The sequence below is a fragment of the Hippoglossus stenolepis genome, chromosome 9, assembly GCF_022539355.2.
Source record: "Hippoglossus stenolepis isolate QCI-W04-F060 chromosome 9, HSTE1.2, whole genome shotgun sequence".
Taxonomy (NCBI): Eukaryota; Metazoa; Chordata; class Actinopteri; order Pleuronectiformes; family Pleuronectidae; genus Hippoglossus; species Hippoglossus stenolepis.
This window is the reverse complement of record NC_061491.1, coordinates 2,576,452-2,593,004: the sequence shown is the minus strand read 5'-3', so window position 1 is coordinate 2,593,004 and position 16,553 is coordinate 2,576,452. Positions and strand designations below refer to the sequence as shown.

General features: G+C 39.3%; 1 protein-coding gene across 1 annotated transcript in view; it reads left to right on the top strand.

The window, feature by feature from the left end:
- The first annotated feature begins 80 nt into the window (after positions 1–80).
- stxbp1b (syntaxin binding protein 1b) overlaps positions 81–16,553 on the top strand; it is a 30,482-nt gene continuing 14,009 nt past the window's right edge. Inside the window, exons 1-10 of the mRNA XM_035166970.2 lie at positions 81–191; positions 8,129–8,178; positions 8,306–8,387; positions 9,898–9,974; positions 10,911–10,989; positions 11,333–11,436; positions 12,938–13,086; positions 13,836–13,920; positions 14,694–14,824; positions 15,176–15,283. Of these exons, the coding sequence (XP_035022861.1) occupies positions 155–191; positions 8,129–8,178; positions 8,306–8,387; positions 9,898–9,974; positions 10,911–10,989; positions 11,333–11,436; positions 12,938–13,086; positions 13,836–13,920; positions 14,694–14,824; positions 15,176–15,283 (902 nt within the window). The 5' untranslated portion in view covers positions 81–154. The remainder of the gene's footprint in view (positions 192–8,128; positions 8,179–8,305; positions 8,388–9,897; positions 9,975–10,910; positions 10,990–11,332; positions 11,437–12,937; positions 13,087–13,835; positions 13,921–14,693; positions 14,825–15,175; positions 15,284–16,553) is intronic.

Genomic DNA, 16,553 nt, shown 5'->3' with positions numbered 1-16,553 from the left:
GAAAAGGTTGACCTCGAGTAGAAGAAGTGACCCAAAGGCTTTTATTTTGGCTTTAATTGGAACGGAAGTGCGTGTGTTATTGATGTGGGCTTGTCACGAGTGTGGCACCGCTCAGTTGTGTGTGGAGAGCTGGACGCGCGGCTGAGGACTCATCATGTCACCACTTGGACTAAAAGCCATTGCTGGAGAAAGTGAGAAGTGTTTATTTGATTTATAAAAATACTGTTAACGTCATAACCCAAACATGTTGACATAGCTTATCATTCGTAGATGGCGGTAGAGCATTATTCCAAAGAGTCTGGAGTATTGTATAGGGATGAAGGGTTATCCACATTCAGTGGGAGACAGTCAGTGAGAGTATGAACGCTTTTCTTCCATGATGTAAATGTAGTTATTATTAATGGTGATATAGATGAAGCAGCTCCTGGTGACACTTGTTATCATTCTGGGACGTTCGATGCGCAAAAGAAGCGCAGACACATCCGAGGCACGCAGCTCAACAGATGGATGCTTCTCCAGATTTTTACTGTCAGTGACTTAGTTCTACAAACGTGTTGTTTGCTGATGTTCGGTTGGACTTCAGTGTCAGTTTCTATGTTTAATGATCCGCTTTTGGCGTTTGTGTGGAAAAGAGGAGCAGAGTCCTGGTTCTGCGTAAATCCTGTTTCGCTAATCTTTGCCTGTGCGGATTAAGAGCTGTGACATCATCCTCAGAGGAAGAGGAGAGGAGGAGGATGAAGGACACGGACAACTAACAGGCGTCTGTTTGTGCTGTCAGCTGTCCAGTAGCCCATCATTGACCATCATTCAAACTAAGTTATTATATCGTAGAGATTTGCTTTTGCTTCAAACTAAATTATTATATTGTAGAGATTTGCTTTCGCACGCAAGCAATTGCGATCTCACGCGACCAAAGACGCGCACGCTAAAAAAATTGTGATATTTACTGACAATTTATGGTCGTATGATAATAACATCACTTAATAAATGATTTCTAACAATTATAATGTAATTGTTAGCAGATAGATAGTAAACACTATTTAATGTAGGTTACTGTGGACACTCATGAGTGGAGACTTCTCTGTGACAGATAATGACAATATAATCAAACACTTTTGCAATATCATATAATAGCTAACATTCCTTGAGTTGTAGATAATAGTGTACATTAATAAACACTTAAAGGTCCTCATATCTGCTAACAACTACATTGTATCGTGTGACTTTGGGTTTAGTGTTGCCAAGCTCATTTCCATCGTCTCAGTGTTTGAGTAAATAGTGCCTTTCTTATAAGGAATAAAAAAAAAGGTTTAATAAATTACAAATCTAATGGCTTTTGTTAAGGTAACGAATACAAAGAATTTATATATCTCTTCTAAGATGTCAATTAAAACACGTTTTGGTTGTGTATAGGTTTGGTTGTGTAAAAGATTGGTTGGTTTTTGTCCCTTTTATTTGGTAATAACACATTTTTATATTAATAAATTGTTAATAAATTTGTTTTCGCGTCAGATCTTCTGCAGCCTTATAGGAAAATAGTCATAGCACCCACAGCTCAAATTTGCAACTCTAAAGCTGTTACTATTAAAGTCTTGGGCGTTGGTAATATACAATATAAGCAGTGTAATATAAAACATCATGACACAAACGACACACACACACACACATACAGCCTCCAAAACACAACATTGTGGAAACTGGGCGAGAGTTAGTTCTTTAGAATGTTTTCACAGAAGTGAGAGAAGTGAGAAGTGTAGCTAGGCAAACAAGGAAGCTAACGTTACCTGGCAGAGCATTTCAAATTATGCATCGATCCAAGTATACCCACTGGTAAAGTTGTGTTTTAAGTTCTTCTCGGCTATAAAGTCCTTTGCACATTGTTTCAACAAATATCGTGATAAACAACTAAAGCTACAGCTTCTAAGCTGACATGCAGAGAGGATGAGACGCTGTCCTGTGGCCAGAACATTAACCGCAGACAGTGATACACAAAACTCTGAAACACTGAAACCGAAAAACAGAACCCGGGCTGTGTACAAAGGTGTACAGTAGTATGTTCAGCACATTCACAAAACAGACAGCTGGAGGACTTTGCTGAGACTTTCACTGAATTTGACAAAAAAAGTGTATAGGATTTGAATCACTGACGATTTATACCTTTAACAAGACCACAACTGTGCCTTTTAGATGATAGACAATACATTGCAAGAAATTCCAAAATACTTGTGTACTGTACTGTACTCTACAATCTAGATCTATAGATTTTAAACAATTCATGGTAAAATACCAACTGATCTCTCTATACTGGTCAAAGGTATTTCTGATTTCATAATTCTTTGTTGCTAGGCTGCTGAATAAATTCATATTTATGTCACTCATGTGACACTTTTATATCCCAGTGATCATTCAGGAAAGGAATAAATGTACTTGCTGTTTAAGGATGAACAAGTTTTGCTGAGTAATTCAATTTATTCAACAGATCAAGTTAGCACTCAGCGGATGTCCCAGAAACGGGACGTATGAAATATTCAGCTTGTCATCTTCACCGAGGAGACAGATGCTGTCGAGGAAACAGTGACTCACTCAGCTTTGGCTGATGCAGAGCTATATCATCATCAGTTTTACAGGAGTGAAAGTAATTCAGGACCACTGCAAAAAATATATATTTTGATGGTGCCATTTAAAATAATGTTAAAAACAACTTTTTTTGTCACATTTTTGTGTAAACTCAATCCTGGACGAATACTACAGTAAAGATACAGTGATATTGACGACAGTGTTAATGACTATTAGTGGTATTGACTACCAGTATGTCTTCATGCCACTTTGATAAAAACGCTGACCGGATATCTTCAGATACATAGTCAGATTGACCTGACCAGCTCTAGTGACCCATGTGTGGGGTGACAAGGTTAAACACAAGAGCATTTAGGAGTATGCACTATATGCATTTTAACACATGGACACTATACAGGTAAAGCAGGATCCACTTCAAGTGCCCCAAAGTAGACAAGTTACCTGTCTGATGAAAAACAACCCCCCAAAAAATACAAAACATTTTCACAAGGGACATCATTTAAATGCTGTAGAAGGGTTGTAGAGATGAAAGAAGTCTCCTCTTCCATTACATCTGCTTCTCTTACGCATGTTGCTAGTTACAGCTACTTACTGTGATCAAATATACAAAGTATTACACAGATCTATCTACTGCAGCAGCCTGTTGTTGTTTATCCTGCCGGTGAAAGCTGCTTGTCGGTGTGTCCCATTCTTTCACAACACCTCACCACTTAATCCTGTTGACTAATAGGATAAACGGGGCCATTCACTGATGCATACATCATTTACTGTCATTACCAGCTTTCCTCAGACAGCAGGGGCTGGCCGACTGGAGACTGGAGGATTTCAGAGAGCTGCTCCAGCGTTAAACAAATCTTTTGTGATAAATCATATTCGATTTTCATTTAATCTGAGACAAATATTAAAGAATTATCTTCAGTTTAATATTGTCCCAGTTATTGTCTGTATGAGCTGTGCTGTTGGCTCACATTTATCACAGTATCTCAGTCATGTCCTTATTACATTTTTAAAGCAACTCTTTATGTGAAACGTCACCCTGGCTCTTTGTGGAAACATGACATGTGGACTTATTATGGAAGAAGATTGTTTCTGCCCCCTCTTTCTTTCTCTCTCTCTCTCGCTCACACACTCTCTCTCTATCTCTCTCTCTATGTGTGTGTGTGTGTGTGCGAGGGCGGATGATGCTGCTTCCCCTGTGACATCACATCCGCTGACACAGAAACGGCCCAGAAATAGTGGGGAGTGGTGGATGGGGTAAGAGGATTGGGAGCAGATTAGAGGCAGTGATTGCAGTGGGCCCTTCATGTTCAGTTTGACAGACCGGACGGGACTTAAACCCCCACTGAGGAAAATTGGGACGCTGCTCATCAACACAAGTGATAGGATGTCATGAAACGCCGGGTCCTGTCTCTCAAACATCACTATGATTCACATCTCTTGAACTGACTCTTCACGCTATGTTATTCTGTCTGTATTGAATTCAGTCTTCTTTTATTGATTATATTACATCATACATCATGTTGGTGGTGTACAGCTTCTCCGTGAGAGGGTCACAACTATTATCTGTGCCTTGGTTTTCCTGCTGTCCAGCTGTACTGCAGCGGCGCAGGAGTTTTATTAGGGTTTGTGTAAGGGACATTGTTTTTACATTGTCAAAGACACAGTGTAAAATTATAAAGTGAGATGATATATTGTATTTGCGTGGTGCATCTTCCCCGTAGGTTTCCAAAAATTAAGTTTTCTTTAATTGGTTTATTGTTATTTTTATCCTTTTGTAAATTATTTTATAACTCTGTGAAGAAGAGTGCTTTATAAACTATTATTTTTATCATTACTTATTACTAACACATGCCTTTCCTTATAGACAGTGGGTGAACTGGGAGTTCAATAGTAGCCCGCTGGTTATTCTTCTCTAGGTTGAACTGGGTTATTCCAATGTCAGCATTACAAATATACACATTAGATTTATTTGCTAATCATGTTTACTCAAACAGCTGTTAAACAGCTGTTAACCACATGGTTCACTAGTCTGTGGGGTTTATAATGCTGTGAGGAAGGACAACAGTTTGATACTTGTCATACCTGCTGCAAGGAAACAGAATTTACTGGACCAAAAAATACTTTTATCCTGATAGAAAATATGGTTCTTTCTGTGATTGCTTTCAATTGCTTATTGATTGCTTATCAGGATTCAATTCAATTCAATTTATTTTGTATAGCGCCAAATCACAATATGGGAGGAGAAGAGAGATGGGTGGAAAAGAGGGGAGAGAAGAGAGAGAGATAGGGGGAGGGGGAGGAGAGAGAGAGACCAAGAACAGAGTAAAAGAGTGAAAATTATAGATGTAAAGATGTTATTAATGATAGCAGCACTGTGCGATCAATACCTTCTTTGCCATTTCTCAAATACAGTATAACAATAATAACAATAATACTGATGATGATAAATAATAATAATATAATTAATTATAATTGTTGTTGTCATCTGGATCCTCTACCTCTGGAGTTAGAGATACCTAGAGAGAGAGAGAGAGACTATCGGAGACAAAAAACACAAAGTTAGTGACATGTAAAATGAATGGGGGGGGTTGAGAGACAGAGAGAGGGAGAGAGTGATGAGATGGGGGTTCCCCAAGCTGTCTAGACCTTTAGCAGCATATCTAACAGATGGTTCAGGACTCATCTGATCCAGCCCTAACTATATGCTGTATCAAAAAGGAATGTTTTAAGCTTAAAGCTAAAGATAGTGTCTGCCTCCTGAACCCAGAGTGGGAGCTGGTTCCACAGGAGAGGAGCCTGGTAGCAGAAGTATACCTCCCATTCTACTCTTACAGACTCACAAGAGAGCCTGTGGTGTGGGAGAGAGGGGATCTATTTGGACAATACAGTGTTATGAGCTCTTTGATATATGAAGGGGCTTGATTGTTAAGGGCTTTGTATGTGAGGAGCAGGATCTTGAATTCTATTCTGAATTTTACAGGGAGCCAATGCAGAGAAGCTAAGACAGACGTAATATGGTCTCTCCTTCTAGGTCCTGTCAGCACTCGTGCTGCAGCATTTTGGACCAGCTGGAGGCTTTTCACAGACTTACTGGGACATCCTGATAATACAAAATAACAGTAATCTAGTCTAGAGGCAACAAATGCATGTACTAGTTTCTCAGCATCTTTCTGAGACAGGATGTTCCTAATTTTCATAATATTATGCAGGCGGAAGAAAGCTGTCCTAGAGACCTGTTTTATATGTCCTGGTCAAACATAACTCCAAGGTTCCTCACAGTGGAGCTCGGGGCCAAACTAACACCATCCCAGGTGACTCTCTGGTCCGACAGTGTTTCGATGAGATGTTTAGGGCCAATTACAATGACCTCAGTTTTGTATGAATTAAGAAGTAATAAGTTCTGCGTCATCCAGGCCTTGATGTTCTTGAGACATTCCTGATGTTGAACTAAGTGATTAGATTCAACAGGCTTCATAGATATGTACAGCTGGGTTTCATCTGCATAACAATGGAAGTTTACGTGGTGCTTTCTGATGATGTTGCCTAAAGGGAGCATATACAGGTGCATCTCAATAAATTAGAATATCATGGAAATGTTTGTTTATTTTGATAATTAAATTCAAAAAGTGAAACTCATATATTATATAGATTCATTACACACAGAGTGAAATATTTCAAGTGTTTATTTCTTTTAATTTTGATGATTATGGCTTACAGCTAATGAAAACCCAAAATTCAGTATCTCAGAAAATTTGAATATTGTGAAAAAGTTAAATATTGTAGACTCACGATGTCCCACTCTAACCAGCTAATTAACTCAAAACACCTGCAAAGGTTTCCTGAGCCTTTAAATGGTCTCTAAGGCTGGTTCAGTAGGATACACAATCATGGGGAAGACTGCTGACTTGACAGTTGTCCAGAACACAGTCACTGACACCCTCCACAAGGAGGGTAAGCCACAAAAGGTCATTGCTAAAGACGCTGGCTGTTCACAGAGTGCTGTATCCAAACATATTCATAGAAAGTTGAGTGGAAAGAAAAAGTGTGGTAGAAAAAGGTGCACAAGCAACAGGGATAACCGCAGCCTTGAGAGGATTGTGAAGCAACGGCCATTCAAGAATTTGGGGGAGATTCACAAGGAGTGGACTGAGGCTGGAGTCAGTGCATCAAGAGCCACCACGCACAGGCGTATCCAGGACATGGGCTACAACTGTCAGATTCCTCGTGTCAAGCCACTCCTGAACCAGAGACAACGTCAGAAGCGCGTTACCTGGGCTAAGGAGAAATAGGACTGGGCTGTTGCTCAGTGGTCCAAAGTCCTCTTTTCAGATGAAAGTAAATTTTGCATTTCATTTGGAAATCAAGGTCCCAGAGTCTGGAGGAAGAGTGGAGAGGCACAGAATCCAAGTTGCTTGAAGTCCAGTGTGAAGTTTCCACAGTCGGTGATGATTTGGGGAGCCATGTCATCTGCTGGTGTTGGTCCACTGTGTTTTATCAAGTCCAAAGTCAACGCAGCCGTCTACCAGGACATTTTAGAGCACTTCATGCTTCCTTCTGCTGACAAGGTTTATGGAGATGCTGATTTCATTTTCCAGCAGGACTTGGCACCTGCCCACACTGCCAAAAGTACCAATACCTGGTTTAATGACCATGGTATCACTGTGCTTGATTGGCCAGCAAACTCGCCTGACCTGAACCCCATAGAGAATCTATAGGGTATTGTCAAGAGGAAGACGAGAGACACCAGACCCAACAATGCAGACGAGCTGAAGGCCGCTATCAAAGCAACCTGGGCTTCCATAACACCTCAGCAGTGCCACAGGCTGATCGCCTCCATGCCACGCCGCATTGATGCAGTAATTCATGCAAAAGGAGCCCCGACCAAGTATTGAGTGCATATATATATGAACATACTTTTCAGTAGGCTGACATTTCTGTATTAAAAATCCTTTGTTTTATTGGTCTTATGTAATATTCTAATTTTCTGAGATACTGAATTTTGGGTTTTCATTAGCTGTAAGCCATAATCATCAAAATTAAAAGGAATAAGCACTTGAAATATTTCAATCTGTGTGTAATGAACCTATATATTATATGAGTTTCACTTTTTGATTTGAAATATCGAAATAAATGAACTTTTCCATGATATTCTAATTTATTGAGATGCACCTGTATAAGGTGAAGAGTATCGGTCCAAGGACAGAACCTTGTGGAATTCCGTAAATAACTTGTGTGTGCAATAAAACTTCATTGAATTTAATAGAATGGAGGAGTCATTGTTAACATTAACAAATTGAAATCTATCTGATAAATATGACTTAAACCAGCCTAATGCCGTTCCTTTAATCCCTACATTAGGAGTTTGGAGAAGAGGTGCAGAAGTACTGGCAGAAATGTTTGCCCAAAAATCCAATTTAAAGTTTACATCCAAATTATCTTTAGTCAAGATAGCTCGCTACAATCAAGTCTATTTTCGTATTTTTATTATCATTTTCTGAGATACAAGTTTTCAGGTTTAATAATGTGGTATTAACATTTTCTTTCTTTACAGAGATAATGAACAATGTCATCAAGAAGGCAAGAGAAAAAGGGAAGTGGAAGGTAATGACCCTGTTATTCTAATCAGTCTTTCCTATCTCATCCTGAAATTGAATATAAATAGATTCACTCAAAATATCCTAAAGAAAAACCTTGAAATAAGCTGCTGCTGTGTATACTTGTGTTCTAGGTGCTGGTGGTGGACAAGCTGAGTATGAGGATGATTTCCTCCTGCTGTAAAATGACAGACATCATGTCAGAGGGAATCACCAGTAAGTATAACCGCCCAGGTCACCTCAGGTCACTTCAGCTGTAGCTCTGAAGTCAGTGGTGCAATTTCATTTAATTTAGTTCAGCTAAGAGGATCTAATAACACCTACTGTCATGTGGATGTACAAAGGCTTTGTAGATGACATGAGCTTGAATGTAGTAGGATGTAAATATACATTCCTCATGACAGGTTATTGGATTTTGTCTCTGTGGAAATTGTGCTACCAAACCTCACAACGTCACTGGTTGACAAGACTTCAGGAAGCTACACACAGTTACTGCTGTGGTTGGTCAAGATATAGTTCCAGCATATACAATAACTATCCATGAAACAGCACAGTGTCCTTATATAAGTGTGTTGGTGCACAGTATGTACAGTTTGTTAACTGGTCGTCATTACAGGTGCTCGATCGGTGGTTTTTCATCAGGCTCATCATCTGTTTACTCCTGTTTACTACTATTTACTGATCACTGTCAGTCACACTAGAGATATACTAGTGATATTACAGCATTCTTAAGTGATCTTAATATTAAACCCGTCTTTACAGTGGAGCTAAGATCACAGTGCTCTCTCTCTTCCACACACACACACACACACACAGCACACACGCACACACGCAACACGCACACGCACACACACACGCGCACACGCACACGCACACACACGCGCACGCACGCACGCACACACACACACACACACACACATGGGCGGCTGTGGCTGAGGGGTAGAGCGGTCGTCCTCCAACCTGAAGGTCGGCAGTCCCCATCTGCATGCCGAAGTGTCCTTGGGCAGGATGCTGAACCCTGAATTGTCCCTCATAGAACAACAAAGTGCTGCTAATAGATACACTGTATGAATGTGTGTGTGAATGGGTGAATGTAAAACTGTACTGTAAAGAGCTTTGAGTGGTCATCAAGACTAGAAAAGCGCTATATAAATACAAAACCATTTACCATTTACACACACACACATGCTTCATAATTTAAAAAACTTGTGTCTATGGTAATAATCAAATAAATGTGCCAAAGATTAATTACCCACAATTGTTATAGAAGCATACAAAGGAAATTGATTTCAGCTAAGTAGTTTCATTTGAGGATGTCACGGCAGAATATGATTTAATGTTAGTCAATAATATAGGAGAGTAGCATTATGAGACTGAAGCCCTTAACTTATCTCTTCACTCCTTATTACCAACACAGTGAATGGAGAAAACAACACACCGTAGTCATTTAACCATCATATATAGCACAAATATCCCGAAGCGTAAATAATGGCTTTGGTTCCTGCTCTTTCAAAGGACTCAGCAAAGAAATATTTCAAAAAGTGATCCAACATACATAAGTGTTTTGAGAAATAAAAACTGTGAGTAAGGCAAAGAGTAAAGAGTTTGTCCAAGCATTAAACATTGACTAATGTGAGGGCTCTGAGGGTCTGACAAACTACACACTCACAGTCAATGGAGCTGGATGGACAGGTATTGATTAATGCTGTTTTCTTCTACTCCTCAGTTGTAGAAGACATAACGAAGCGGCGTGAGCCTCTACCCAGCATGGAGGCCATCTACCTGATCACACCTTCGGATGAGGTAAATCATACAGCTCCTCTCCAAGCGTTTTACATTTCTATAGTAGAGAAAAACAATTTTCACAGTTACTCACTAATGTCTTATTGGCTGCCTTCATTCTATGACTACAATAGGTGTAACAGTAGTTAGAGTCCCAATTCAGGGGCCACATCCTTCGGAGGCCGAACTGAAGTGAGATGGTGTATTTGAAGGAGGATGTTTCTGCGTGATTCACTAATGTCACATAACACGAAAATGTTTTTTGTAAGGCCCATTGTTTTTTTACATTTGTAACATTAGCTATTTGATTGAGTCTAGGGCTGTGAAATAAAACACTATCAATAATTGACACAATATAATTTTCATCGTAAACAATATAACAAAAGTGTATTATAATGTATATCGATATATTGCTCATGCACTGTGTAAGCACAAGGAGGAGGTATAATATAGAATTAATCTACCTCAGATTTAAAACGTTTTGCTGTGTTTCAATCTCTGCTTCACTCAGGAGCAAAAATCTGTCTTTAAACTTAACACAAACTATAATGTGATATTTATCATGATAATTATCTAAATGAACTGATAAAAATTGCTCAGCGTAATATAATTATTGGCCTTATCGCCCAGCGCTTATTGAGTCTGATACTAACATTTGAAAATGTATTTCTGTTTGGTCTTTGTCATCTGCTACCATATTTCCCACCGATTGCCACTTTGAAACAATTGGTCTTCAAATTTAAAGGATGTGGCCCCTGAATTGGAAAACAGATATAGTTAGCTTGGGTGGCAGTGGCAAAGACAATTGTAATTGTGTTTCTTTTAAACGTTAGATTATGTTTAAGTAAGTAACACAATCATAAACATACACTCACAAACACACCAGCAGACATACTCACAAACACACACACAAGAAACATCAGTTGCTTAGTCACAACATGTTCTCTGTTGTCCAAGTCTGTTGAGAGTCTGATCGATGACTTCAGAGACCCACAGACTCCAAGGTACCGGGCAGCTCACGTCTTCTTCACCGACAGTGAGTAAATCTTTTCAACCCAAACACGGCATACATGTAACATTTAAAAACTCACATTTAACCGAGCCAGTTCCCGTTACTGTTGTTGAGGGTTAAGGGCAGAGGATGTCACACCTTGTTAAACCCTATGAGACAAATTGTGATTTGTGAATATGGGCTATACAAATAAAATTTGATTGATTGATTGATATAAAGTGATTACATTTCAGTGGTCAAAGATCACAGTGAACTTATATGAATCGGGAAAAAAAGTATGTCGAAATATGAACACGGAAACTGCACTGGTGTGCAGAGGGATACAACCCATAGTGCGGTAATTCTAGTTTTCTTTGATTCTCTGCAGCGATCCCAGACACCTTGTTTGGACTGTTGACCAAATCCCGCGCCTCCAAAGCCATGAAGGCCTTGACTGAGATCCATATCGCCTTTCTGACCTATGAATCACAGGTAAGACTCTGTCCAGACTGGAATTAGACCACGGCATCTCGTAACCATCTACTTCAGGTGGGATAAATCCGGTTTGGATGAATTTCAGTCAACAGTGTGTAAAACCTGCAGAGAAACCAGCCTCGAGGTCTACTTTGACTGGTGTTTGTTTTTATGTTGAGATGCAGTGTATAGGGGGGTTGTCTTGTTACATTATTTGAACTCTGTGGGTGTGTATACTGTGCATCATTGCTCAGGATCTGTAAGAACATTTGGATGGATGTGACGAATGATAAAGAAAACATGGTGACCAGAGTTTGATTATCTCTACAAAAGTAAACTCACCTTTAAGGTGAGGTGTCATCTGCATAACAATGAAAATGTGTGTGCTGCTTTCTGATATTTCTATATATTGCCTAAAGGAAGCACATACAAAGCGAAAAGTATTGGTTCAAGAACATAACCTTGTGGAACTCCATAACTAACTTTTGAGTGCATGTGGAGTCATTTAGAAAAATTTACAAATTGAAATATGATAAGTATGACTTAAACCAGCATTGTTGGTTGAGTCCCAAAAGCATGTTTACTGACTGAAAACATACTTAAACAACTATGTTGTTTAAGTATGTTATACATTTAAATCACATTCAAGTTTTAGAAAGGGTTTACATGAAGACACTGTTAAGTCGGCCCAGCAAGATCAAGATGACAGAATCAGGTTATAAATAATGGATAAATTAAAATGTAATGGTGGTAGGAAGTAGGTCCCATGTCCTTGGTGTAGGAACAGTCAGAGTACCCCCCTTCCCCCTCCTCCCCTCTCTCTCTTCCTGTGACATTGACACAGTTCTTCAACAGAGGGAGACACAGTGAAGACTAGTCTGAAAGTGTTTTGTGTTGGATCAGCTTTAGCCGTCAATCCTCTGCTGTTGTCCGGTAATTTTAATCCTGCAGTGGAAGGAACATATTAAACCAGCCCCATATCCCTGCCCTCTTTCTCCTGTTGCCTCATTGGCTGATGCAACCAGTGCACACACTCTGCAGGCAATGGGAGCACAGATGAGACGTGTGACAGGAGAAAGCACAGGGAGTGTTATCACGTGATTGTTGTCAGTAACAGATGGTTGCATGTGTACTTGTAAGGGGGTGTGGTAAAGGGTTTAATTAGTGACAGCCTATAGATAGAAGCTTCTGGAGACCAATACATTTTCATTTATGACTTTATCATTAAAAGTTTTCCAGCTAAAATTATTCTAATTGCCTCAAGTGTTCGATTTCTGTACATAATGTAATATGTAATAATGTTATGTAATAGATGACAACTTCCAAAACCCCATTTAGATCGTCATAGGGCGTTAAATATAATGAAGAATGGTAATGCATACCTGTGTCAAATGCAGCCTATAGGTTAATATCTTCATGTAGACAACCAGCATAGCATTGATGAATTTAAATGTAGAAAACAGAAAAAAAGTTGACATTGAACCTCCAGTTGTCTCTTTGTTGTGTCCTATGTGCCCAGGTCTTCTCCCTGGACAAATTGGATGCCTTTCAGGACTTCTACAGCCCCTTTAAGGCTGATGTGAAGAATAACATGCTGGAGCGTTGTGCTGAGCAGATCGCTACCTTCTGTGCCACACTCAAAGAGTATCCTGGAGTCCGATACAGAGTGTAAGAACAGCCAGCACATTTCAATAGGCTCTTTTTTGTGCAAATCTTAAAATGCATTTATCGTAAATGGTAAATATACTGCATTCATATAGCGGTTTTCCAGTCTTATCAACCACTCAAAGCACTTTACAGTACAAGTCAAATGTACCCATTCACACATACATTCATACAGCACTTCTACATGCAGCACTTTTTCTGTCACACCATTCATACACTGTCGGCACAGCCATCAGAGACAATCTGTGGTTCAGTATCTTTTGCCCAATGACAATTCAGAATGGACAACCCTCTCCCTGAGCCACAACCACCCGTTATGTGAATAAACGTTGTCAAAATAGTAGGAACCACTCACAGTATAATCCATAACAGTTCAACACCACTACAAATGACATCCTACAGTACATTTATCAGAACTGCATGGATTTTTCAGGGTTTTATTCTAACTATCAGGATATTTAAGTCATTACTGTTTGACAAAGAACTCTGTGACACAAACTAAGATTAGACACTGGACTTTTCACTTCAGCTGTATTTAATGATTTCTCAACTTCAGGTTTGACTGAGTCTTAAGTTGTAATTGCTTACAGTGTTATTCTACTCTTAGAGACATTGATAAGTTAATTACTAAGTTAATTATCCATTAATGTGAGGTATATTAACACATCATCAGTGTTTCCTGGTAAGAAAACTGTTTTTGTGAGTTGCTGTATGTGTGTTGACTGTATGTGTGTATGTGTTTGTGGGTTCAGGGAGTACAAAGACTGTGCAGTTCTGGCCCAGATGCTTCAGGAGAAGCTGGATGGCTACAAGGCGGATGACCCCACCATGGGAGAGGTAGGGATTTGGAGCTAAATGACGAAATTACTAACGATGGGAACCAGATGCATCATGGAACAGTCAATATGTACAAAAATATAACCCAGCACACACGTGACACAGCACGTATCGTATATGGATAATTTGCAAATATCATCATGCATTTTTTGACCTGAATGTTGATAATGAAATAAATACATGCCTTATTAAGACAATGAATATATTCAGATTTTTCAAACACAAAAACTAAATCAATTTTGAGGACGATTCCTCCAGGAGCTTTTTTCAGCAGTGGAGGCACATGATTGAATTTGATTGGTGAACACATATATAACCTCGGTGTAAGTGTAACCAGACTTTTGAATGCTTACTTCTCTTCGCCATTGTAATTTGTTCATGTAGTTCAGAGCACTGTCTCTGTGTAGCTGACGTGTGTCTCTGCCTGTGCATGTCAGTGGGAGAGCAGCTCCTCCCCTCCTGATAACAACTCCAATGTGGTTGATCTTCATGATTTGACTCCAGCTGAAGAATGATATGCTTCTCTTTTAATTTAGAGACTATTTTAAATAGATTATTAAAAAGTCCAAAGTTAATCAATTTAGACGTTATGTTTAATCAGCAGCTGTAGCTGTCGTATTCTTTGGAAAGTGTTAATGACCAAAGTCTCTGGTTTGCAAAAATGATCAACATCTGTTTGACCAGATACTGTGAAATGCAGCATTATACAGTGGAATGGTGAGCTGTAAGAAACCATATCTGTCAGCTCCCACAGAGTTTCATGTCTCCTCCAGGGTCCAGACAAGTCTCGTACTCAGCTCCTCATTCTGGATCGTGGCTTCGACCCCGTGACACCTGTCCTGCATGAGCTCACGCTGCAGGCCATGGCCTACGACCTGCTGGGAGTCGAGAACGATGTCTACAGGTAAAGACACTACTGAAGGACAGCTGCCAGGAGTCACTGAGCCTGAGCTGTCATTTAAATTATTTGTCTTTTATTTTGTTATTATTGTTACTGTCACTTTGTGGTTATATTCTTCAGTGGTGGCCAGAGGGCTCTTTAAGTGAAATACAACACAAATGTCTCATATGGTTAAACAAAACCCTGCCTCAGTTCAAGGAAGAAGCAAAACATATCAGGCACCAACAAACAGATAATACATTTCTTCAGTGCTGACCTATTTTGGAAAATCCTTTCATGTCCACTGTGAATTATTTGAACAAATAGAAGAGCAACACTCCTGCAGACTGTAACCTCTCTCACCCTCTCTGTTAGTTTTGAGACCAGTGGGATGGGAGAGACGAGAATGAAGGAGGTGCTGCTGGATGAGGACGATGACCTGTGGCTGACTCTGAGACACAAACACATTGCAGAGGTGTCAACGTGAGTGAAGTCGACATATACAGGTTCACAGCATGGTATAACAAAACACAAGAGCAACTTCCTTCACGCGTTTTAAAATAGACTAAATTTAAAAATATTTTGTCACAGAGAAATGTTACATAGGCCGACATAGACAAAAGGAGGATAACATGGAAACAACAAGGAAACATGGTAGAATCTCCTCATGATCAATCAAAGACCAAAAAATCAACAGATATATTTGGTTACATTTTACACATTATTACATCTAAATTAGGGTGCCAGGGATTGAAAGTCCTTCGTATTATATCAATATATTTATATAAAATTAGGGCTGTCAAACGATTACAATTTTTAATCAGATTAATCACAATCTCTGTATATTGTTGTGGGAACGGAAAGATAAATGACAAAAAGCGGATATATACATTTAACATTTGTTTTTTTATTGATGACAAGTCCAAATGATAGAGTTATTAAGATTGAAAAATAAAATAAAATCAAACTAAAACATACCACACTATAATTAAATGTTGCTGTATCTTTGCTATGCCTCTGAGCAAACATAGGATGATGTTATTTAGAACATTTCTTTTTTATCAAACTCAAAGAACCTTTATCCTAAACAATTGGGGCATCTTAGCCTTTGCTCTTTTTTTTTTGCAATTTTTTAAAAATCAAACAAACCTTTAAAAAACCTTTACATGATTAAATGTGAATGTGAAATCTGAATCTGAGCCCATCTGTAGAAGCAGTTTTGAGCCAGTTCACACTTAAAAAGAACAAGTTCCAAGTTCAGTTCATGCAGATGAAAATGAACTAGTTCACGTTCATAGTTCATTTTTTACTGAGATGATTTAGGTGACAAACGTATGGTCATGTGTTTGGTTATGAATCGATGGTGTCGGATCATGTCTGCGTGTCGCTCTGCTCATTTTAACACTGAGTCCTGACTGTGAGCGTCACGTCTCGTGTTGTACTGAGCACAACATGTTGACGAGTCATTTTCATGATGTTTAAATGCAGCCTCACAAACTTTGGAGCCAATCAAACAAACACTCAGTTACTTCATGTACTGATCAGGTCCTATTAATTACTGAAGGTTGAGAGAGAGCAGGTCAGAGTGGAGGAGGACACAGAAACTCCAGCTCGGTACAAACCAACTGCAGCTTCTGCTCTGATCACTGAGCAGCTGAGACCAGAGAAACTCTGTGTTTCACTGTTCTTCTACAAAGTCACTGACCGGCTGCTTCACGTGAACGCTCCTCTTATCACCCTGTGTGTGTCGCTC